Source organism: Sciurus carolinensis, chromosome 13 (assembly GCF_902686445.1).
Source record: "Sciurus carolinensis chromosome 13, mSciCar1.2, whole genome shotgun sequence".
Classification (NCBI taxonomy): Eukaryota; Metazoa; Chordata; class Mammalia; order Rodentia; family Sciuridae; genus Sciurus; species Sciurus carolinensis.
Genome location: NC_062225.1, coordinates 59,524,569 through 59,551,167, shown reverse-complemented (window position 1 = coordinate 59,551,167; position 26,599 = coordinate 59,524,569). Strand labels below are relative to the sequence as shown.

The 26,599-nt window shown below is 37.5% G+C and overlaps 1 protein-coding gene across 10 annotated transcripts in view; it reads left to right on the top strand.

Moving 5' to 3' along the window:
- Mta3 (metastasis associated 1 family member 3) overlaps window positions 1-26,599 on the top strand; it is a 204,531-nt gene that overhangs the window by 116,800 nt on the left and 61,132 nt on the right. For all 10 annotated transcript variants that reach the window (XR_007104631.1, XM_047522396.1, XM_047522400.1 and 7 more), the window contains exons 7-8: window positions 10,471-10,573; window positions 13,798-13,897. Coding sequence is in view for 9 of the 10 variants with exons in the window: in XM_047522396.1 (XP_047378352.1) it covers window positions 10,471-10,573; window positions 13,798-13,897 (203 nt within the window). In the remaining variant the exon portion in view is untranslated. The remainder of the gene's footprint in view (window positions 1-10,470; window positions 10,574-13,797; window positions 13,898-26,599) is intronic.

Here is a 26,599-nt window from a genome sequence, read left to right as displayed (position 1 = left end):
GCATTTGCTCTCTTATCTCATCCTTTGCTTCATGAATCATTTTAATTATGTATATTCTGAACTCCTTTTCTGACATTTCTTCTACCATACTGTCACTGGGTTCTATTAATATAGAATCTAGATTTGTTTGGATCATTTTCTTCCCTTATTTTTTCATGTTGTTCATGTATCTTCCCCTCAAGCAGTTCAGATCTGGGGTATTGCAGTTTCCCCCCTATAGGCTTATAGTGACCCTGTAGGTTTCCAAAACCTACAAGAAGTTCTGTTCATGGTTTTCCTACATCTTCACTGTGTAGTCAGCCTTATTTTCAAAATTATATATTTTGTCTTCATTGTCTGAGGTTCGGTCTTCCAAGTGGTCTCGTCTGTTGGTGATGCTTTCTATTGAGTTTTTAATTTGATTTATTGTGTCCTTCATTTCGAAGATATCTGTTTTGTTTTGTTTTTTTTTTCAGTATCTCTATTGAAGTAATTGTTTGTTTCTTGCATTCACTCTTGTAGCTTTTTATCAAAGTGATCTTTTGTTTCCTGTATTTGCTCTGATATCATCCTTTATTTTGCAGATATTTTAATTATGTATATTCTGAATTCCTTTCCTGACATTTCTTCTACTGTGCTGTCAATGAATTCTTTTATTGTGGTGTCTTGGTTTGTTTGGGGCACTTTGTTCCCTTGTTTTTTCATGTTGTCTGTGTTTCTTCCCCTCTAGCAGTGTGGATCTGAGGTATTAAGGTTTCTACCCTATAGATTTGTAATGTCCCTGTAGGTTTCCAATACCTTGCCTCTAAGGGGGAAATCAGTATTACCAACACCTGATGCAAACAATATGCAGCTTTAAATCAGTTAGCCCCTAGTAAGATGTTTACAGTTTTGTTACAATAAACATAATTAATGTGTTTGATTATTGTCTACACTACAAACAGTAGGTTTGCAATAGTGTCTACAGTTTCTAACGGTGGACAAAAAGAGATTGGGGATGTAGCGTGTGATGTTTATGAGGTAGGAGGTGAGAATATAGAGGTATAAGATCATACGAAGAGTGAAAGAAGAATCAACAGAAGTTGACCATTAGCAGCAGAGAAGAGATAAAGAGACTCTGAGATGTAACCAAGCCTATAGGGGCCTTGGAAGTGGTCTTCCAGGTCCTGTTGTCTCTAGATGGAAGCAGCCATGTCCCTAGTTGGTGGTGGTGGCGTTGGCCAATCTGTAGGTATTTGATATTGGGCTTCTAGTCTCTGGCTGGTGTCCCACCATGGAAGCTGCCCCAACTAAAGATGGTGGTAGTGGCAGCAGAGGTAACCCAAGATGGTGACGAAGGTGACCACTTTCAGAGATGGGGCTGGGAGGGCACGCCCTGAGCCCTATGCAGTGCTATGCAGCACTGTGATGGGCATTGTTGCCACAGGCAGTTGCCTCCAGGCCCTGTCTGTGGTCCTAAGGTGGGGGTTACCACGTGGCAGGAGGGCTATGGCAGCACCTGTAGTATCTCAAGATGGAGGCTGCCTGGGGAGCCACAGGGACCACTGCATGGCGCCTGCGCAGGCAGGTGGCTGGGGGACAGGCGATCTCCTCTCCTCCGCCTGACAAGAACTTCTTGAATATTAAAGGTATTTGTCCTTTGTCTATTAAGTCTTTTCCCTTTTGTTATTCGATTTCAAAGAATTATAATAGCAACTTTAAATTTTTTGTGTGTGATAGAAGTGTAGAATAAGTCTTTCTTGAAGGCCTTTGTGATTTGTGCTAGGCACAAAAAGGCCTCTACTTTTGTTTTGCTTCCATCTGGTTATTAAAATGTATATGCTCTTCTCTGTCTTTACCAGGATTTTACTGCTAGAAAACACAAGCTCAAAACTTGAGTCCACAGGTAACTCACAAGAGTTAGACCATAGAATACATTGGTGCCCATGGTGGGTAAGGGGTGGTTATGAATCATATCAGACCTTGGACTTCAAAATTCTTATAAATTCAAGTAATGGGAGGATCAGTCAGTAATGATAAAGCAGAACTGCCAAGTCTATTTAATTGTTTTGGCACTTTTTTTGAATGGATTGTTTGTAGTGAGTCACTTTATTACAGGGGGAGACATTGTTTATAACCTTTTTTGTTGCAGTGCTAGGGTTCGAACCTCTGGCCCACTACATGTTAGGCAAGTGCTTTACTACTGAACATACATCCCATCCCTTTTTAAGTTTTATAATGAGATAGGGACCCTCTAAGTTGCTCAGGCTGGCCTTGAACTGGGTAACCTTCCTACCTTAGCCTCCTGAGCAGCTGGAATTAAAAGTGTGAGCCACCACACTCAGTTGTTTGTTGATCTTCTCGTCTGTGCAAATCACCTTGTCTCACACACAAAAAAATCATTTTTGGTTGTTTAGAGTCCTTCGTGTTTGGTATTAGACTTACAACACTGTACCTAAGTGATTAATAAACATTATTTCAGTAACAAAGTTTGGGTTTTGGATTTTATAAATAGTGCTACAGTGAGTATCCTTGTTTATAATGTGTACTGCATACTATGTAGATATAACTGGAAAATGTGTTCCAAGATGTGAAATTGCTAAATCACTAGGCACGTGTGTTTTAAATTTTGTAGAAGATGCCAAACTGTCTTCCAAGTTGTCATTTATATGAGGGTATTTTCTTATTTTAATTAACTTAGAATTTATATGCAGTAAACCTCACCCTTTTTAGTGTACAATTCTGTGAGTTTTTGACAAATGTATGTTCTCCTAGTAAAACAATTCTGCAAGTCCATCTGTGTACTCATTACACAGGCCCCCAGCCTTGGTTTTGCATTCCCAAGCAATCTTCCATTATTCTTCCCTAAATGTAATCTCTTACTTCTCAGCTCTATAGATCAGGTCATTCATGTAATCTTTTATGCTGTTTTTATTTGACTTTTATAATTGTGGTCTATCAGAGATGTTGATTCTGTGGTCCTCTGTTGAGCACTGTACATAAGCCTAGGCATATAGTAAGTTTACATATTTTTGCTTATTAGTGATATGTATAAGTGCCGAACCAAATACTTGTTGGGATGCTTCAGATAACAGTGGGCAAAACAAAACAAAAACCAGATCATGCAGTCCCGTAAGTTCTCATTTATTTGAAAAAACATTTGAATATGTTTTTTTGCCCCTGAAAAGCATAAAGGCTGAGGTATAACTGGGAATTTTAAAAATTATTTTAGGAAACAAAAATAACACATAAAGTGCAATATTTATTCTTTTGGTCCTCAGAAAGAACTTGTGGTTCTTAGGTTTTTATTTTCCAGGTGAAGGCAATGATTCTTAACAACTTATAAGTTATGCCAGCTATCTAACAAAGGCATCCTTCAGATTAGAAAAATGGGATTGAATATTTCTTAATGTAACATATCTATAGTTCATGAACAAGTGTTAATTGACTCATGTGTGTCTGTGTGTTAGTTGACTTTTAACACAATGTTTCTCCTGGTTGTCCTCTGGGTGGGCGGTTTTTTCAGAAATATTACACAATACAATCTTAAATAATATAAGAAAAGTCCGATTATTATGGGTAGAGTGGAAAGCATACACTCTTTGAACTTCTTGAGGCAACCTGGTGAACCATGGGACTCGGGATTAACATTTGAGAGCTGCTGGTGAGTATTGCACACCTGGTACAAAATCCCCAGGTAAACTCTTCAGTTAAAAGTCCACTTCTGCATGTAACCTAGCAAAACAGAAGGATTCCACTGTATTCTCTTTGCCTTTTTCCATTTTTCTATCTTAAAATTCATTTTATTGCACACAACACAAAATGTAGGAAATGCAGTTATACTGAAAGTAAAAGTATCCCTCAGGTCATCCCTTCTTAATTGCTGTCACCCCATTTTATTTATTTAACATGTTCCTCCAGGCTCCTTGTTACATACATATGAAATTCTATACTGTGTTCCATTCTATGGTAATTTTGGAGCTTACATGTTTTGTGATAAGGAAAAATTCCTCTCTCTCTCTCTCTCTCTCTCTCTCTCTCTCTCTCTCTCTCATTTTAATGTGATGCTGGGGTTTGAACCCAAGATGTGCTAGGCAAGCATTCCACCACAGAATTGTACTCCCAGCCCTGTCCCCTCATTTCCTGGGAGTGGGATGTGGGTCTTTATAGATTTTTTTTCTTACTATTGAAGTTTGTCATCAATTTGTCGATTTCTTCTCTTTGGATTTTATTAGCATTCTAATTTGGTTGGGAGTTGTTGATCATTTTTATAATATCAAGCAGTGTATGGGTGTGTTTCTGAATTTCTGTTCTGACACATTTGTCTGTCTGTCTGTGCTCTTGTGCCTCCCTGTTTAATTACAGAGAATTGGTAATATGTAGTAATGCCTGAGAAGAATAGTTCCAGTCTTAGCTCTTACCTTTTAATGTTATCTTACCTTTTGTTGTTTTCTTATTTTTCCAAATGAACTTTTATCATCAATTTGGCTAACACCAGAAAAGACCTCTTCTATTTTTATTGTGGCTACAACTTTTAAGTTAATCTAGGGAGAGCAGACGTTTTGATGATATTGAAATGTCCTAACCAGAGACAACTTTTCCCTTCTTCAAGGCTACTTTTAAATATTGTGGGAGTGAGGCTTTTTTTTTTTTTCCAAATATCGTTTTAGTCATATAGGTTTTATTACATTTTTAAGTTTAAAACTTTGTTAACTTTATTTATACATTCATCTTTAACAAAGAACACTACATTTGTAGAGTTTATAGAAAAATGTCCCCCTCCCCCCACCTTTTTTTGCAATACTGGGGCTTGAACCCAGGAGCACTCTACCACTGAGCTACATCCTCAGCCTGTTTTATTTTTTATTTTGAGACAGGGTCTTGCTAAGTTGCTTAGGCTAGCCTCTTGAATTTGTGATCCTCTTGCCTCAGCCTTCTGAATTGCTGGACTTAGAGGCATGTACCACTGCACCTGATCCAAATTTAAAAAAAATCAGAAATGAAGTTATTTTGGATTCTTATTGCAACCTCAAGCATTTAGCTTATCCAGAATTTTTCTCTTCACTTGTAATCAGGTGACCAACTAGATACAAGCTTTAAAGACCACCCCCCCCCCTGCCGTTTTTCATGCATATATTTGGAGGGAGAGGGAGGAGGGACACCAACAGGTGTATGAAAGGTTAAACCACACTTGAAAAGCACAGACATTACGATCCCTAAAACAACTGTATGTAGCTAGGATCTGGTTGCAGGGAAATTAAGTAGTAGAAAATATAATATTCAGAAACAGATAGTTCGGATTTGACTGCAGACATGCTTACTAACCTTTTGATACTCTTGGGTACATGTATTTTTGTTGATTTGAGGTTTTTTTTTACTGTGGTGGGGATTGAACCTTGGACCTCACCCACACGAGGTCAGTGCTCTTCTACTGAGCTACACCCCCAGCCTCTCAAGTGGGTACATTTTGACCAGTGGCCAGATTCCCATTTGCATTGGCATGAGATGTAGAACTAGAATTAATATCCTGGGTAGGTGGCAGCAGCAGTGCCATGCCAGAATATGTTTCAGGCTTGCTTTCTTAGCGAACATGTCTTGATGGATTCTAAAAGATTGTTGTGTCGTTTTCTTGCTAGTGAATAAAAGTGTTTTTGTGGCTTTGGAATTTTAAAATTCACTTATGGCTACCCACCACCTAACTCTGGAGATCTGGAATGATGAGAATGTAGTTTGCAAATGAAGGTAAAAGTTTTTTTCAGATTTTAAATCTTATATTAAGTTTGAATAAGCCATGTAGAGAATTTTCCATAGAAAAATATGTCTTGTGGGAAGTTTGGAATTATTATTTAAATGTGTTGGAATATTAGAATTTTAAGAAAAAACATTTTACATGTTAATTAAAAATTTTGTTAAAACATAATAGCATTAAATTATTAAACTAAATTGATTCTGGATTCACAGATTTGGCTAAAACCTGGCTGATGTGTTTTAGTTGGGTAAACTTGGGAAATGATTCAACCCCTGAAACTTCATATTTCTTCCTCATTGAGAAGGGAGTGGTAATATATGGAGTGTATCAGCACTGGCTGACGAGTTTCGAGGTAATTCTCGTGGAGTGTTCAGCACAGGGCTCAACACTCTTCAGCTGTTACTGTCACTTCTCTCCTGTCCACCTCTGTCCATTGCTATTAATTAAGCAATACTTGTTAGTGATTGGGAATTTCAGGAGGTATCTCTCCTTGTGGGTTACAGAATTAATTAGATCTTTTACTACAATAAGTGCATTTTTTAAAACAAGCTCATCTGTAGTCAGTAAATAGGAAAATGGCAGTAGATAAGGTAGAAAATATTAGTATATGGGAAATGTTCTCCAGTCAAGGAAAAATAGTCTCACAGTTGAGAATGTATGGAGAAAAAAAAAAGGTATTTGGGTGTGGTGGCTCACGCCTTTAATCCCAGATACTCAGGAGATGAGGCAGGAGAAACACAAGTTTAAGGCGAGCCTCAGCAACTTCGTGAGAGCCTGCCACAAAAATAAAGTTAAAAAAAAAATAAATAAAAGTGCTGGGGATGTACCTCAGTCATAGAGTCCTTGTCAATCATGTGTAAGGCTCTGGATTCTTTCCCCACTACCACAAAAGAAAAAAAGGCAGAGATTCTACAGAAGTGCCTTCCTCTAGTGCAAGCACTAGCCAATTTAGTGGCCTTAAAATCTGTGGCACTTTCTACTATGTTGAAATCATATGGAGGAAGCTTTGAATTACAGATGAAGAAGCTATGAAGACATTTCCTCCAGTGTTTGAAAAGGAGGGCATGGCCCTGCATCTTAGATTCAGTTTTCAATTTCAGTGTTCCTGTACATATGAGCCTACGGATACTCAATGGAGAAAGCATGAGTTCAGGGTTTAAGAAAATAAAGGATTAAATGACTTTTGTGTTAGGTGCAAATGTGAGTGAAGATTTAACTGTGCTCTTTTTATTATGATTATTCCCTCTTGTTTTTTGAATACTTTAGTTTTCTAAGTTCCCTAGATTTTGAAAGTTCAAAATGACACCAAGTTTTTTATATTTATTTTTTATGATGTCATTTCTAGTAACTCACTATTCATGTAATTCATATCTTAATAACATTGCCTAGAACTTTCAGAACAATATTGAACAAAAATGGTGATTAATGGCATTCTTGTCTTACGTATTTCTGAGTTAATACAACCTAAGAAGCACAGTGCTGTTAACTGGTACAAAGAAAAGAGGTGTAGTTAGGACAAAGAACATTTCCTGTTGTTGAGGAAAGGACCTCTTGAATGAAAATGTGATAACAGCCTTAGTTCTTCAGAGTATGTGAACGAACACCATTAGGTGCTCTTAAGGGATATACTGATACACTTAAGGGATAAGGCATTAGGTATTCTTAAGGGATATACTCTGTCTTTTCTAGAAATTTTAAAATACAGTTGGAGGGTTAACACTAACTTTTAAAATCATCTCTGGATCTACATTTTTTCCAAATTATATGAAACACAAATAGGAAATTATATACAATGATGTAGTTAATTGGCAAATACATTTGTAGGAGTTCAGTGTTTGGCCTGGATTATCATAAGTGCAGGAGGGAAGTGAGATTATTGCAGTGGCTAGAGAGCACATGACCAGAGCCTGGAATTCATCACTGCTCCAGGCCATTCAGAGATTGCTGCTAGTTTAGCCGAAATTTAGTTAACCCAAATTCTTAAGTTCATTAAAGAGCGTAATAGTGTTTTCCCTGTGAAAAGATGATCAGACTGTTATAGAAATATAGTTATTTGGTGAATCTAAAATGAGACCTTCATTTTATCCACATTGATTGTTTGATGTAGAGCATTTCTTCATTCTTTTGTTGTTGTTTGCTCTTTTTCTTTCTCTGGCATTGTCTATATGTTTGGTGTTAGTCTGAGTGCATCCAGGAGTGTATTTTTATTGTTTGCAGTGAATTCATTTTAGAATTCTTATAATAAATTCTGTTATATACTGTAGATTCATGGATGTACTTAAAATTTATCAATTTAACTAACTCAAATTTCAGTAGTAAATATCGGTCTTACCTGTACATTGTGCAAAATATAACAGAAGGGGCTTAATACTGACGTACCACTTCAGCTCTACACATGATACACCTTCATCCCTGTACATTTATTTTTATCATTCCTGTATTTCTTTTTTTGTCATAATAATTCTTACATAATTTTTTTTTAAAGATAGAGGGAAATGTGTTGTTCTCCATTCTCAAGTTTCACAGTTTGCAACTTTTTTGATTTTTAACTAGTGTTTAAAAGTGTACCTCATATTGTAGATTAAAAAAGGGGGAAAATAGATAAAAGAAAAAAAGGGGAAATATTGGTTTTTGTAAGCAAAAGCTATGAAAAATGAAAACTTTTCAAAATTCTTTAGGTCTCTGTTACTCTGCTCTGTTCCTGCTTTGTGCTGGGAGTGGCAGTTGGCCTCTTAGTTACCTGTCTTTTACTGTCTCCAGCCTGACAGCAGTGGGCTGACTCAGGAGACTGCAGTTGAATGGCACCTCGTTCTGTCCTCTCCTGTTTCATTGATACCTACTTGCTCCTATGCTAGGAGTTGGTCATCAGGGACTCTTCTGTTTCATGGTATGATGTTACTGAGTATAAGACATGCCGCCTGATTACACATGGCAGGGATCAAAACCAAAACAAAGCCAAACTCAGTCTTTATCAGCAAAGAGCTCCTAGCCCAGTAGGGATCCATGGTCATAAAGAAAAATTCCAGTTGACTCTCATGACTTCACTTCCTTTTTTTGGGGGGGGACTGAGTATTGAACTCAGTGACACTTTACCACTGAACCACATCTGCAGTACTTTTTGTTTTGAGATAGGGTCTGACTAAGTTGCCAGGCTGGCCTTGAACTTGCCCTCCTCCTGCCTCAGCCTCCCAAGTCGCTGGGATCACAGGCAGGCACCATCACCCTTGACCTGTTTCCTGTTGCCATGCTTTGTTCAGCATTGAGTCCTGCCCAATGGTTGTATCTCCTTGTGAGACGTTAAAACAAGGAACTTTGGATTGTGGAGAGGGGAGTGAGGGGACGGATGGGGTGGTGGGGATGGGAAGGACAGTAGAATGAGACAAACATTATTACCCCATGTACATGTATTATTACACTACTGGTGTGAATCAGCACCATGAACAGCCAGTACTCTATTTGTGTACTGTGTGTCAAAATGCATTCTACTGTCATATAGAAAAAAGAAAGAAAGAAAGAAAGAAAACAAAAGTATCCTGTTCCATAGTGAGTCTTTCCCTTGGCCTTCATCTCCTTGTTGTGTTCCTTCTTTCTTTAATGCCAGCCCTATCCATATAGTCCATAGGACTTGAACTCTACCCTCACGTCCATGTGTCACTGGCATCCTGAATCTCCTCTTTACTCTCTGTTGCTATTCCAGCACCATGTTTTAGCCCCTCATTAACCCCAAATAGAACTCTTCAAGGAATTTGATGTCTTTTTGACCTCATCAGGTACCTGTGCAGAGTAAATCAGGTACCATTGCTATCTAGGTCAGTTAAAGTTTAGGTCTGGATTTGTCACTTCCTTACTCAAAATCAAAGGCTTAGCCAGGCTCAGTGGTGCATGTATGTAATTCTAGTGGCTAGGAAGGCAGAGACAGAGTTTCTTACGTTTGAGGCCAGCCTGGGAAACTTTGTGAGACCCTGTCTGGAAATCAAGTAAAATGCATTAGAGATAGAGCTCAGTGGTAGAGCACTTGCCGAGCATGCGTGAGTCCCTGGGTTCAGTCACCAGTACTACCCACCCCCGCCATGCACACACACAGGCAATAGCTTCCCATTACCTCTAAATAAAATCTGTTCAGAAAATCTGTGCAGAATCTCCAGTAATATGTTTATAACCCCCTTCTATTGACTATCTCTTCTTGTTCCCCTTGATGTTCTCTAGACAAAATGAGCTATTTTTCTATCACTTTTAATACCCTATGACTTTGTTCCTATTGTCATAGTTTTTAAAAGTCTTCCTCTGCCTGGACATTCATACCCTTCAGTTTTTAGCAGAAATGCTGCTCTCTTCATGACATTGTTTCCTAGCTAGCCTGACATGATTTCTCTGGTCTTTGGATTCTTACAGCCATATTTATATGTCTCTTATGACATCTATTTCTTTTGCTTGTATCAGAGGCATGTATGCACACGTGTCTTATGGCAGGGATGATTTCTGTTTCATCTTTGTATTCCTTAGCATAGGACTCAGTGCCTCACGCCTACAGGTGCTCAGGAAACGCATGCTAATGCTGATGCCATGTGGTCGGTGTGTTTTTTATTATCCTCAGTGTTCACTTCACCAGGTTTTGTTCATCTGCTGTCTGAAAGAATGTACTAAAACTGTGAACATTCACCTTATATTGGAACATTTCTAATGCTGCGGTAAGTGTAGTCACCAGCCATGTGTGTCATTGTGCTTTGTGAGTAACCAAGACTCTTTCCTTTATTCTTGGGCAGGAGAATCAGATGAGAGAGAACAGTCAAAATTGGAAATTAAAGTTTGGGATCCAAATAGCCCACTTACAGATCGACAGATTGACCAGTTTTTAGTTGTAGCTCGGTAAGTATGGCATCTTTGAGTAAAGAAATTTCTTTTTATTGAAGAATCTATAGGTATGTGTGTTTTCTTTTCTCTGTATTTACCTTTTCCCATTAATTGTATCAATCTTTTTCTAGTTATGTAAGGAAGCTTAATATGTGTCACACCGCCTCCTAAATAATGTGATTTACTATCATTTATTTCAATTTGAAAATAGATTTATTAATTTTCATTATGTAAGAGAACAGAAACGTATAAAGAAGAAATTCATTACCTGAAATCCTGTATCTTTAATGAAAGCAATGATTTCCTTTGCTGTGGGCATGGCTTTACTCTAGAATGAATTGCTCAGGTTCTATTAAAAAGTGCAATGTGGACTCCTCTCACCGTATCCACGCTTGAGTAAGGTCTGTTGCTAAGCTCAGGCTTTGCTTTGAGAGCTTTCAGTCTTGCTGACTTGCTTCATACCCTTCCTCTTTTCTTGAAAAAGTGAATGGAACAGAATTTTATTTTTATTTTTTCAATTATAGAAGTAAATGATGCTCATGGGGAAAATTGCCACAAAGCAAAAAGTAAATGAGATTTTCAAAGCATCACAATGGTAGCTAAATTGGGGAAAAAAAAACCTAAAAGTACATCAGCAAGCAATAGATGAATGAATTGAGGTATACTCATAGAATGGAATACTACTTTACAGCAATTAAAATTAGTGAATTAGAGGTCTATGCAACTAAGAGATAAATCTCAAAAGTAATGTCGATACAATGTGATCATTTATTAAAAGTTGTACAATGTGCAAAACAATGCTTTAGCTCATTAATATATATATATAAATGGATATAAATGTATATATTTGGTTTGGGAATATATAGAGAGGATTCTAACCAAGTTATAATATATTTCTTTCCCTAAAAGGTGAGTTAGATATTGCAATATATTAGAATTAGTCAGATCTGGACAGTGGGTGCAAAAATTATCTGATTTTTCTGTGTGTGTGTGTGTGTGTGTGTGTGTGTGTGTGTGTTTCCATAATACAAAGGAAAAAAACAGGCTTAGCACATCCTTAGCCAGCACCATTCGTAGTGGCAGTGGTTACAGAAGGTCACAAACTGTACTAGTGCCTATGCATTCAGAGTCCAGAGCCACATAAGCCTGACCACTAAGTGATTAAATTAAGACACTTGTATATTGCTAGAAGGAACCCAGTATGTGGAGTAGAGAAAACTGAAGTTCAAGGAGTAGAAATGATATCATTAATGGAAACTCTGGCCTAGAGGCTCTGGAAAGTTGTCTGAATTGCAGGTGACAAATTGGATTTGCATTGTCTCCCCCACACACCCCCTTTTCTGATTGCCAAGGGCTGTTTGTGTTTGCTTGAATCAGAATGAGAGTTGCTAAGGAGTTTACAGAATGTCCTTAATATTTGTTTTACAACACCCAATGTTCATCAGTGATAAAGTAGAGGTGGAGTTAGGAAATCAAAAGAATGTTCCATAGGAAGGAAAATGAATTCATGTAGCTCCATCTGTCAATGTGGACAACTCTCCAAAGAGCATTTTAAACAAAAGAAGCCAGACGTTGACATAAAGAAACAAGTGTCCATACTGTGTGATTCTGTGTGAGCAAAATGAATCTGTGGTGAGTTACATACCCAGCCCATTTTTATTTTGAGACAGGGTCTCACTAAGTTGCTTAGGGTCCCACTAATTTACTAAGGCTGACCTTGAACTTGTGATCCCTCCGTCTTCAGCCTCCCATCTCCTTCTGTTTCTTGACCTGGATACTGGTGAACGGGTACATTCACCTTGTGATAACTAAATAGTTATACATTGTGGTAGTTTTTCTCATGTTACATTTTAATTAAAATGTTTTTTAAAACGTCCTCAGCTACCATGTTTAAAATGCAAACAAAAAGGAGTGAATGTCTTTTTCTTTTCATGCTGCACCTCTTGAGATTAAGGTTCCTCACCTGTAAGAAGGCCTTCTTAATCACAAATGAATACCAGTATGGTGAAAATTTGTTTTTTCTAATGGGATTCAGTAGAAATCTATTATATATACAAGAAACAGTTGTGTTAGTTAATTATAGCTGAAGGAAAAAATGTTACTGGAATTTCACAATTTGGGCAAAAAAGTGGTCAGAACTCTCCAGGTAATTACTTTATATTTCTTGAACAAATATGAACACCAAATAATTACTCCATGGTATTTTCTAATAGTTCTTCCCTTTCCTTCTTCATGCCCACACAAGCTCAGCTCCAATCTTCTTTACCCCTCTCCGTCTCCCTTTCCCTAACCCTGTCCCTCCCTTAGTTTTTTGGCCTGGGATTGCACCCAGGGACATTTTACCACTGATCTACATGCCCAGTCCCTTTCATTTTTTATTTTGACACAAGGTCTTGCTAAGTTGCCAAGGCTGGCCATGTACTTGCAATCCTGCCTCAGCCTCCTAAGTTGCTGGGATTGTAGGCATGTGCCACTACTCCCAGCAATTTTTTCTTGATTTTAGATTTTTTCAAATTTTGGAATATTTGCAAATATATAATGCAGCATCTTGGGGATGGGTTCCAAGTCTAAACACAAAATTCATTTATGTTTCAAATATACCTTATACATGTGGCTGAAGGTAATTTTATGCAGTATTTTTTAATAATTTTGTGCATGGAACCAAGTGTCATGACAGAATTTTCCACTTTGGTTGTGTTAGCTCTCAAGGTTTTAGAGTTTGGAACACTTTAGATTTTCAGGTTAGGATTGTTCAACGTGTATTAAATCTTACAGAAAGAAAATACTTAGTGTCATGCTCCAGTAGTCCCACTTACTTGGGGAAACTGAGGTAGGAGGATTATGTGAGCCCAGAGAAACACCACCACCACCACCACAACAACACACACACACACACATACACACACACACACACACAAAACCCAGAGAATTAAACAAAACCATTTCCTGTGATGATTGATTTTCAAACACCCAAAATGCATTTTGCCTTTCTTTTACAATTTTTCATTCATTATGCAGTGTACTTTCGTTTTTGTTTTTGGTTTTTTTTTTTTTTTGGCAATTTACTTCACCTTGCAGAGGCTCCATTTCTCCATTTAAGAGGGTGATGCTAATAGGTATCATATAGATATAAGTACAAAAATTCTTTATTTACAGTAAATGCATGACACAAGTGTTTTATAGGACCTAAAAAAATAATAAAGGCTTTACTTTTTCCTGTTTGTGTTTGGTTTATTTAGGGCTGTTGGGACATTTGCTAGAGCCCTGGACTGCAGCAGTTCTGTGAGGCAGCCTAGCTTGCACATGAGCGCAGCTGCAGCTTCCCGAGACATCACATTGGTAAGATGCCCTTTGAAATTTTGGGGTTATCCTTTTGTTACGTGTTTAATTATGAAAACATTGCAGGCTTGAGTGCTTTCTGGTTCTTAGACGTTCCTACTACTTGGTTAACTTGGGCTAGCTGTTAGGTTACCTGGGTTACCTCTTTTTTTTTTTTCTTTTTGTGAACCGAAATAAATAAGAATGACATCTACAGAGTAGGTATGAAATGATATAAAAGATATTTGGGGGGTCATAATTCACCATTCTGACATACCTGTTTTTACGGTTGTGCTTATTTTCTGTGTTCCACCTATGTACTTATATAACTGTAGATCACACATAATGTTTTAACAATTTTTTATGTGCAAGTGATCACCTCTTGAGTCTGTTGCTATAGAAATTATTCTCTTGTCATGCATCAGTGTCTAAAGTATCAATATTTAACATTTTTATGTCTGTTTTATTTTATTCCACTATGGGGTTGTCTTCTAAATCTGTTTACTTTTTCCCCTTGGGGATCATTTGAAGCTTCCCTTATTCAGTTGAATTGTACAACTGATGCCAATGATGGCTGAGCATTGGGCCTAGCACTGGTTTCTTTTTCTTCACCCTTCAAGCCCTGTAGGTTTTCCGTCAGTTGGAGTTATTTACTACAACACTTTATGAGAGTAATAGCAGGTTTCTCCTTGTATAGTTGAGAAGATCAGGGTTTGGTGAGATTAAGCTAGTTGAATAGTGTTCATTGTATATAACAAGTTTCAATTTTGTGATGGAATAGAATAGAATGATAGATGGTATCATCATCATCATCATAATCATCATCATTATCATTTTGGTACTGGGGATTGAAACCCAGAGCACTTTACCACTGAGCTACATCCCCAACCCTATTAAGTTTGTTTTGTTTTGTTTTGTTTTTCTTTTTTTGAAATAGGGCCTTGCTAAATTGCTAAGGCCGACCTTGAATCTGTGATCCTCCTGCCTCAGCCTTCCGAGTTGCTGGGATTACGGCATGCGCCACTGTACCTGATGGTTTTATTACTTTCTGATTATGTACCAGTTTGAGATACTTTCCATACAGTATTATTGTGATATGAAAAACTCAATCTGGAGTACATATCAGATTTTTTCCTTAGGCTTTCTGTGTATTTTTATACAATTGGAGATTATGATGTAAGCATTAGTGGTTGATAACTGTTATGGAAGCTTTTTCTTTAAAATCCTTCCTCAAAGACTAGAATGTTGTTTATATATGAAAATCGTGTTCTCTTGATTGTTAATATTAATATTTTATATACAAGTTAAGGAGTTCCAAAATAGGTTTGTGTTTTGGTTATCTTGACCTTAGAGATTATTTTGCTGTAGACTCAAGAGGACAGATATCATGTTTGTATGGACCTTCAGGGAACAGGTATTGGAATGAACCAGGACTGTACTACATGGAATCTATTCAACACCTATATAGTTTTCCCTATTCAGAATTATTTTCCCCAGTTCTAAAATTAATGTATGCTTATTATGAAAAATTGAAAAGTAGTACAGTAGTAGCTAAAAAAAGCTTCGTTCTCATTACCAGGGTAGAACACTCTTACCATTTTATTATGCTTCTTCTCAGCCTCTTTTTGTGCATTATAAATAATAATAATAGCAAATTATAGTACAGAGGATACTGTAATAAAACTCCACATAATGCCACCTCAAGCAAATGTTAATATTTTAGTTCTTCTGATTAATTTTTTTCAACCATTGTAGTTAATGTCAAAGTCCCTCATACTCTTTTTGAATCCTAATTCTCTTCCTCCATCTGTGCTTCCTACCTCTATCACCCCTTCCTCCTGTCATTAGGTAGCTGCTGTAACTAATCTGCTATGTATACAGTCTGTGTTTTTTATAGTTCTGAGTATTTCTAGATCCAAAAACATTGTTTTGTACGTGTTTAAATTTACTAGTTAGCATTCTGCCCTTTGCCTATTTCTGAGATCTGTCCATGTTAATACACATATATCTAGTTCATTCATTTTAACTGCTTCGTAATATTTGTATTTTTCTTATAATACTGTACCACATTATTATTTTTATTTAATTAACTAATTTTGCAGTACATGGATTGAACCTGAGGTACTGTAACACTGAGCTGTGTCCCCAGCCATCTTATTTTCAGTTTGGGATAGGATCTAAGTTACTGAGGCTGGCCTCAAACTTGCCTCCTGACTCAAATTCTTGCCTTAGCCTCCTGAGTTGCTGGGATTATAGGCATGCACTACCATGCCTGACATATTTTTATTTTTAAGAGATAGGATCCTTCTTTGCCCAGGTTTATGCTGGCCCTGATTCTTGGTTCAAGTGATCTTCCTGTCTCAGCCTCCTGAGTAACTAGGAGTATAGTTATGAGCCACCATGCCTAGACCATATTATTTATATATTGCCTTATTGCTGAATATTAGGACTGCTTTATAAACATTTTTATTTTGCTGTTACTCGTAATGCTGCATTGAAGATTCCCACACATTCCTGTGTAAGCATGTGTTAAACTATTCTAGGTTATAACTAAATAGAATGCTGATTCTATCACTGAACTACATCCCCAGCACCTTTTAAAACTGTTTTTGAGACAGGCTTTCATGAAGTTGCTGAAGCTAGCCTTAAACTTGTAAATCTCCTTCCTCAGTCTCCCATGTAGCTGGGATTAAAGGCGTGAACCACCACATCCAAATGTCTCACCCTTTTTTTTTTCAAAAATTCTCAACTTCGAGAATATTTTTCTCTGATTACTGGAGAAAGTCTCCCATGTACTAGCAAAATTTCTTTGTGTATTGCCATTTTCCTATTTACTGACTACAGATGAGCTAATTTTAGTTTAAAAAACAGGCATTTATTGTAATAAAAGATGCACTAATTAATTCTGTAACTCTCAAAGAGAGATAACTCCTGAAATTCCCAATCTGAGAAGTATTACTTAATTAACAGCAATAGACAGAGTTGGACAGAAGAGAATACCACCATAGGATAGCGTTCATTTAGAATTTGACTACATGTAGCCACATTATAGCATGGTAGAAATTTAAAATTCAACAAATCATCTTGACTTACATATGGGAGTTATTGAGTGATCTGCATTTTCTCTCTCTCTCTCTCTTTTTTTTTTTTCCTTTTCTTTTTCTGTGCTGGGGGTCAAACGCAGTGCCTTGCACATGCTTAACATGAGCTCCGTTAGTGAGGCGAACCCCAGACCTGTGCTCTGCATTCTTTATCCATTTCCTTATATTATTTTCAGCACTTGGTGTTCTCAGATTTTTAGTGTTTACTAACCTGATGCTCTCTCGTTTTTACTTCTGTTCTCCTGGTTATTTAATGGAATTAAGCATATTTTCATGTATTTATTGACTCTTTTAGGTTTTTCTTCTTTTTGTTTTGGCTTCAGAGCCTTTGTCCATTCTTCACTTATTCTTTTTAAACTTAACTTTTTTTGTCGTTGGTGGTGCTTTTTACCTTTAAACAGCAGAAATCTATTGTCTCAGGATTCTGGAGGCCAAAAGTCTAAATTCAGGACATCAGTAGGGCCATGCTTGCCCTGAAGCCTGTAGGGGAGTGGCGCTTCTTGCCTCACCCAGCTTCTGATAGGTCACTGGCAGCCTTCGTTTCCCTTGGTCTATACCGGCATAATCCTATCCTTGCCTCACTGGTCACATGGTGTTATGCCTGTGTCCCATTTTTTCTAATAGTTTTTTTTTTTTTTTTTTAGTATATTGTTCATATTTAGGACCGTACATCCATTTAGAGCTTCTTTTTTTTTTTTTAATGTGGAGTGAGGTAGAAACTTAATTTTCCCCTGAATATTTAATTAATCATCTCAATACCTTTTATTGAATGTATTGTTTTCTTTATGATTTGTAATGCCCCTAAATCACATTTCAAAGTTCTAAATATGCTTTTTTTGGTGATGGGGGCAGTTCCGGAGATTAATCCAAGGAGTGCTTGATCACTGGCTACATCCCCAGCCTTGTATATTTTTTTTTGAGAAAGGGTCTCACTACCTTACTTAGGACCTCACCAAGTAACTGAGACTACTTCAAACTTGGGCTCCTCCTGCCTCAGCCACGAGAGTTACTGGAATTACAGGTATGCTCCACCACATCTGGCAAGGTCAGCTTTTGGACTCTTAATCAGTTGTCTTCTGTTTTGTTGATGTATTTGTTCATGACAAAGTAAGTTTTGATAATTGATAAAACAAGAATAACGTGGAATTTGTTTTTACACATAGTTGAGGTCATCTAAAACATGGAATTTTGTGTTCCCCCTGTCTCTGTCCCCATGTTTCCCCTAACTACATAACATAAACTGTTATTACTTTTTTTTTTTTTTTTTTTTTTTTTTTTTTTTTTTTTAGTGAGGGGGATGGAATGAGGTTGGGGATTGAATTGAGGGTGTTAAATATTCTCAGCATGCATTCTGCCATTGAGCTATGGCCCCAGCTATCAAACACTTCGTTATTATAACAGCTAGGGAGTTTTTTCTAAAGTTGCATGTTCTTCCCTTGTATAGATTTGCTGTTACGTATGTAACCAGTCTCTTGTAGTTTAACACTATTGTTACGATATAATGCTTTTCAGGTTCTAACTGGGGATGCTGCCCCTGTTACACTATGGCACATTTCTTCTGCCCCGCTTGAGGAGCAGGAGTGAACAAACCACTTCTTGAGGTGCTCCTTGTCTCTTGTGGCAGCTGGCTGTTGGGGCTGATTTGTCCTAAGGGGTCTGAGGTCTGCAGCACCTGTGTGAGGGCTCTTGGTTTGCAGCTCCAGTGACTCTTTGCTTCCCACTGCTGGTGAATGTGCAGGATGGCAAGTAGATTTCTTTAGGAAGAGGACCGAATTTTCAAGATGCAGTATTTGTTTCTGTCAGTGAAGGCTGTTTACACACAAACACACACACACACACACACACACACACACACACACACACACTTATGCACTTTCTTTGAGCTGTGGTCATGCTATGTTGTCCAGGTTGGTCTTGAACTCCTAGAATCAAGCAGTCATCCTGCTTCAACCTTCCAAGTAGCTGGGACTGCAGCTGGGACTGCATCTGGCTGAAGGCTATTCTTAAGCGTTTTGAGGACATTTATGCCTTAGTTATAGTTTAAGTGTCATTTTGTGTGTTTTCTCTAATAGTTGCCTATTGTTTCCCTTTCAGGAAGGCACCTTCCTAACTCCTCCAGTATTTTCATCCCTTCTGTTGTTTTCTTTGGTGTTTAGTAGTTTGGAGGTAACTTTTGCATAACATACATTATCTTAAATAATAATAATAATCACTATTATTATTTTAAACAGAAGTAAGCTGAGAGGTTCAGAAAGTTGTTTTGTATTGTCTTGGGGGGGAGGGGGGCAATGAAGAATTGCTTTGCTTTGCATATGCAAGGCAGGCCTTTACCACTGAGGTGTATCCTAACCTGGGAAGTTGTGTTCAGTCACCTTGAATAGCTGATTTCTCCAGTAGTTGACCAAACCCTGGCCTTGAAGGCCTCCTGCTGCAAAAGGCAGAGGGCATGGCTGTGGCACTGTTGGAACCCTAGTAACCTTTTATGGGTTATTTTCTTTGTGACTTTCACTGAAAGAATTGTAGGGGCTCTCAGCATTCCTATTCTGACATTGGTTTATCCAGGATACCATATGCTGCTTGTCAGATCATTAGTATTTTGGGAGTAGGTAAGTTGCCCATCCCTAATTCTAACTTCCTTATTTTGAGGTCTGCTAGGAATACATCTAATATGTGAATTTCAAATATTAATCTAAGTTATGTAAGGTTTATAATTGTTAAAAACATCAAAGTCCATGAAGGCTTCATAGAGTTTACCCTTGTTTCATTAAAATATAAAGTCTATTTTATGCAGTATGCAAAGGGGAAAAAAAAATCTATTTACAATACCTACAAAAATCCCCTACCCCAATCTATGGAATCAGAATTCCTTGGAATAGCCAGGCATGGCATATACCTGTAATTCCAGCACTTGAGAGGCTGAATCAGGAGGATCATATGTTTGAGAACAGCCTGGGCAACTTAGCAAGACCCTGTCTCAAAAATTAAAAGGGCCTGAGTGTAGCTGAATGATAGTGTCCTGCTTTCAAGCCCCAGTATTCCTCCCTGCCAAGTTGCTTAGAACAAAAGGAATCCTGAATTGGTTAATAAGTAAGTACTAGAGTCATGTCTTGCTCAATGACAAGAAGACATCCTGAGAAGTATGTTATGCCATTTTCATCGTGTGAATATCATAGTGTGCATAACCAAACTAAGGTGTCATTAGGCAACATAATCTATGGGACCACTGTTGTGTATGTGGTCTTTGTTGACCAGAACCGACTGGCGTTGATACAGGTACAGCCTGTGCTCCCTGTTGGGTGATGTTGATCAGAAAAGGTCTGTAACCTCGTGGCTTGAGGAACAGATGTCCTGAATATCATCAGTCACCTGCTTCTGGAGAATAGCCTGAGTCCTGGCATTTCTCTTTTGCCTGGAGGCTGAGGGTAAAATCACTTTGGGGGTAGAATCAAAGAAAAAGAGATTTTCGAGTTGTTTGGAACCTTAGAAATCTAGGATAGAATATTTTACAGGTGAGGAGCCCAAGGCACAAGACAGAGTTTTTAAGAACTCATTTTTATTTATGTATTTATTTAATTTTTTCATTGTACATAAATGGAGTACAACTTTTCATTTCTCTGGTTGTATACAATGTGGGTTCTCACCATTCGTGTAATCATACATGTCTATAGGGTAATGATATTTGTCTCATTCCACCATCTTTCCTTCCCCCAAGAACTCATTTTTAATTAGTGACAAAATAGGGCTATAAACCTAGCTTTCCTGTTGACAGGTCCAGTGCTGAGAAAGGTCAGGCTGTGTTGATTTAGTAGGGTACAGATCACATCCTGGAACATCTCTGATTCCTATATTGTGTCTGATCTTTTAAAATATAATTGATTTTGTTGTTACCTATTTTATATGCTTTTAATGACTTCTTATTGCATTTGTGATAAAAATTCAGATCATTCATAAGACTGTTTTATAAAACATTGTTTATAGTGTTTTGCCTGGCCTCTCTCCCCAGTCTCTCTGCTGGAACACTATGTCCTCTGAGCTTAGCTGAGCAGTCTTACTCCTTTAATTTCATGATCTGTATCCTGTCACAGGATCTTTGCATAGTCAGTGCTCGTGCCTGATTTCTCACAGCCCCACCTAGTCAACTTTGTAAATTGTGGCTGTCCATCAGTCTAGGGCAGGTCACTTTGTGATGTGCTAATGTAGAGAAGTAATAGTACCTCTGAACAAATTATGAAATTCAAAGCACTTTGGAAGTCCAAATCATTTTAGATACTTGGTCTGAATCACCAGAGCTTTATATATGCAGACTGAAGACTATGAATTGTATGTAAAGATTTAAGCAAAGGATGCACTTTAAAAAAAATGTGGCAAAGTATACATAGCAACAATTTTATCTTTTTAACCATCTTTAATGTAGTTCCCTGGCATTAAGTAAGTTCATGTTGTGTGTAGTCACCGCCACCATGCATCTCTGAGCTTCTTCCCAAGCTGGAACTTGTACCCATTAAACTTTAACTCTGCATTCCCCTATCCCAGTCCCACCATGGCACCCAGCCATGGCAGTTGCCATTCTACTTTCTGTCTCAGTGAATTCAACTACTCTCGGACCTCACGTAAGTGGAACCATGTAATATTTGTCCTTTAGTCAGTGGCTTTTCTCACTTAGTGCGTTTTAGTGCGTCTTTAGGTTTCATCTGTGTTGTACCATGTATCAGAATTTCCTTCCTGCCTTTTTAATGCTGAGTAATGATCCATTGTATGTATTTGCTACATTCTATTCATCCATGGGGCACTTGAGTTGCTTCTTGTGACTATTGTTTATATTGCTACTACAGGACAAAGGTGTACAAGTGGGTACGATTTAAAAAAATTTTAGTTGTAAATGGACACAATTATCTTTTTATGTGTTTATTTTTATGTGGTGCTGAGGATCGCATCCAGTGCCTCATGCATGTGAGGCAAGTGCTCTACCACTGAAGTATAGCCCCCGCCCCATGAGTATGATTTTTATTCCATTGTTTTCTCCCCTTGGATCTATAGCTTATGATTCATGTAGCCATAGGCAAGTTACTCAACCTACCTGTGTCTGAGTTTCCTCACCTATAATGGTGATAATAATAAAGCCCACTTGCTTTGCTTCAGGTGGGTTATGAATGGGCAACCAAGGGTATACAGATATCCTCTGTTCATTGCTGATACCTATAATCAAAGAAAGGACTTGATGGAACTGCAGTGACTTCCCAGAGTAGGGGCAGTGGGTGCATGACTTGGGGCTGCTTTTCCTGGGCTGCTGTATTCTCTGATAGGCAGAGAGCTCTCTTAACACTGACTGCCCTGGTTTATTGGAAGACAGTCGATTTATTCAGCAGTTTATCCATCTTCATTTAAGGTAACGTTCACAGCATTGGCCTCTCCCGGCTCTTGAGGCCCACTTTAGGAGAGGAAGCCACAGTGCCCCAGAGTCCTCAACAAGACCTCTGTCACCACTTTTCCAGCCTCCTCACAAGTCTGCCTCTGAGCTCCCATGTGGAATCAGCTTGGGGATCAAATCACTTAATACCCATGAAGCATTTAGAGCAATGTCTGACGCAGCGTCAATAAATATCTGTTGCTGTTGTTGAGAAGACACTGATAATAGTGATGCACTTGTCCTTTTTCCACCTCGTCTGTGTTGAGTCTCACTCACTTCTGATTTTACAGCTGTATTGATGGTCTGAGAGCAGTTTTATCATGCCATACTTACTGTTATTACAGTGGATTATCAAGTTTAAATATGGTCATTAGGTGATGATTACCCATGCCTTTTAATGTAATTGTTACAAGGAAGTCACAGTAAGATTTAAAGTAATTGAATAAAGGATGTTTCCTTTACAAAGATAATCTTTCTCTTAAAGCAAGTCATACTTTTTACATTACATTTTTTTCATCCAGAATAACTTATAAAAAACCAAGTATTTTCCTAAGGAAGCATTGACTTAACAAGAATTTTATTCTTTATATACCAACTCTTTGTAGAAACGCTATTAATCATGCACTTCATTCCCTTTATTTGTAATCCTGTTCAAAGCACACATTTCCTTTAGGACCTTGCGGGTACTGGGAATTTGAGGATAGTAGAGAAGCCACAGCAAAATATATTAATCTTTTGATTAACATTTTAAATATCAACTTAGAAATCTAGCCTTCAAAGTGAACATAAAAATTGATAAAATGAGAATTTCTATAACTTTTAAAAACTTTTAAAAACTCAAGTCTATTAACTTATGATGTATAACTTATGATGTATAACTATTGATGTATAACTATTCATGTTTCCAAACTATAAATTAGAATTAGTATTAATGGATGTCCACTTCAGTCAGAAATGTGAAATACGAAAATTTTTTTCCTGCTAAACACGTCACGAGGGCAAGAATATTCAGTATTGGGACACTTCTTTTTCTCTGGTTATCTATTACAGACAAGCATGGAGGCCCTGCGCACTGCCCTAGGAGAATTGTTTCTTTTTTTTTTTTAATCTTTATTTTATTTTTATGTCGTGCCTGAGATTAGAACCCAGTGCCTCACAAGTACTAGGCAAGCACTGTACATCTGAGCCACAACCCCAACCAAATTGTTTCTTTTTTATGGTCGTTTGTTCATGTTTTTCCTAAATTTAAGTGTAAACAAATATCTTTGTGGGGGTAAACATTGGCTTTTACTTTACTTTTTCTCCCATAAATTCAGTGCTTATAGAGGAAACCTCAGAAAGTCACTGTAGATTTGAACTTGGGGAAAATATAATGAAAATTGTACCAACAACCGTATCTAAGGTTATTGGTAAAGAAATTTGGATTTACAAATGTCAGTTAATGGCAGCTTGTGATTTTAATTTCTTAAAATTTATCTTTGAGCCCAGCACAGAGGTGCATGCCTGTAATCCCAGTGGCTCAGGAGGCTAAGGCAGGACAGTCACGAGTTCAAAGCCAGCCTCAGCAAAAACTAAGTGACTCAGTGAGACCCTGTCTCTAAACAAAATACAAAATAGTACTGGGGATGTGACTCAGTGGCCAAGTGCCCCTGAGTTCGATCCCCTGTAACTCCCCCGCCACCAATTTATCTTTGTATTTTGAAATAATACAAAAATAACACAAAGATTTGCTATGTTTCCTTCAACTAGATTCCCCAGTTGTTACATTTGCCTTATCATCCTTTTCCTCTATTGTCAAGAGACAAAAAAGACAAAATTATAACAAGTGTAAAGCTCTAGTTGGTTTTTACTTACTCTTTAGACTCAGACAGCACCTTCTATAAAACAGAATGAGTGTTCCATAAACTGAGCAGAAGAGGTTTGATTTACAGAAAAGGAATGAAGAAAACCAGACAGGGAATAAGGAGCAGATTGGTCATTTCAAGGTCATGCTTTTTATAGAGGTAAAAAAGAGGGGACTGCCTTACTGTGCTGGCTCAGGTCAACCGCACCTCTTCTGATTGGTTGCTGTGAATCTTTAATTCAGAGGCACTTCGCAGAAATGACTCCATTCTGGTTTGGTTTGTGTAGGAGTCTAGGCCTCCCATAAACTTTAACACTGTATTATTATTTTTAATAATAATAATATCACTTATAATATTATTTTTAATAATAATATTATTATTTCTGAACAGTTTTAGAACAAATTTCAAAATAAGTGTCCCTTTACTACTAAATATTTGAGGGAATATTTCCTAAAAAAGAAAATATTTCTATTAACATAATTGTCACAGATGAAGTTACCATTGTTATAATAGTATTATCTAATTTGAGGCTTTATTCAGGTTTGATAATTGTCCCAATAATGTCCTTTAGAGCAAAAGAAAAAGAAATTTTTTTCTAGTCCAAGCTCTTGCAAATAATAGGACATTTACTTGTCATTTCTCTATAGTCTCCAGTCTTGAACAGTTCCTCTGTCTTTTGTGACCATGGCATTTTATGTGTATCATTTCCCATTTCTTTTCTTGATAGTTTTGCCAGAAGTTTCTTTTTTATTAGTTGTCTAAAAGAATGAGATACTAGTTTTATTTTCTTTATTGTATGTTTCCTACTTAATTTGTTTTCACTCTTTATTGTTTCTTTTCATGTACTTTCCTTTTAGGTATACTGTAGAACTCTTTCCCCAATTTTTTTTTTTTAAATTTTTTTGAAAGTTGTAGATGGACAGAAGGCCTTTAATTAATTTGTTTATTTTTATGTGGTTCTAAGGATTGAACCCAGAGCCTCATACATGCTAGGCAAGTGCTCTGCCTCTGAGCTACAGCCCCAGCCCTTCAATTTCTTATGACTACTTGTAAGCCAATTAATTTTCATTTGTCTTCTTGTCCATTATAAACATTTTTAAGATTGTAAATATCCCTTTAACTCATGTATTTTGATAAGGAATATTTTCATTGTTAATTTACTTGTAACTCCTAATATACTTTATAATTTTGTATTTGAACTGTGAGTTAATTTTGAAGGAAATGAGGTCATAAACTTTTGTGGAAGTTGGCTGGGGATTGAGCCTAGGACCTCAGACCTAATGCTCTGCCGCTGATATAACCTAACCTGGGTTCAGAAGCTTGTTAATTGCCTTGGGGGTGGTTTGTGGTCCCAATCCTTCTAACGTATTACAGTTTATTTTAGGGCCTGCAATATGATTCTCCCAATAATTTATTCCTTTTGAAGCAAAAATTGGAATGAATGTTTTTTGTATATAAATTTTTTTGCCTTGATCATAGTTTGAGGTTTACTCACTAAAGTTTCCATTTCACCTTCTGCTTGGAAAAAACTTTATGTTCAGTAATTTTAAAATAGACATGATTGGGTTTTTTTTGTTGTTGTTTGTTTTTTGCTGTGCAGGAGATTGACACTAGATCCTTACTCATACTAGGCAAGTGCTCCACCACTGAGCTATATCCCCCCATTACCTTGGTACAAGTTTTGAATGTTGTAATTTGTGCTGGAGTTATAGCTTTATTTTTATTTGTTTGTTTTGAGATAGGATCTTAGGTTTTGCCTAGGCTAGCCTCAAACTTCAGGGCTTAATCTCCTGCCTCAGCCTCCTGAGTAGCTGGTACTATAGGTGGTACCACCATACCCATCTTGTGCTGGAGTTATCAATTTAAAGTTTAACTAAAATTGTTCCTGAACAAATCAAATAAACTAATCAGCTGCATGTAACAGGTTGGCTTCCCTGATCTTCATTCAAAAAATTTGGGCTGGGATTGTGGCTCAGTGGTAGAGCACTTGCCCGGCATATATGAGGCACTGGGTTTGATTCTCAGCACCACATATAAATAAATGAATAAAATAAGGCCTGTCAACACCTAAAGAAATATTTTTAAAAACTTATTAGCAAGCTCTTTTGGATCAACACCTATGGAAGAGAAGGGATGGAGGAGATTGGAGAGTGGGGGAAAATGCTGTGATGCAGTCTGAATGACAGACGCTGCTGGACTCCATGGGCTGTGCTGGGAGTTGCCTCTCATCCAAGCCTTCAACCCCAGCATCATTAAGTCCAGACTATTCCATGAAGTGACCTTGGGCAATGATGAATCATTCTTAAACTGAGGCAGTTCCATAGTTAATTTCTCACAAACTCACCAGCAGATTGTCTAGGATTTTGGTGAA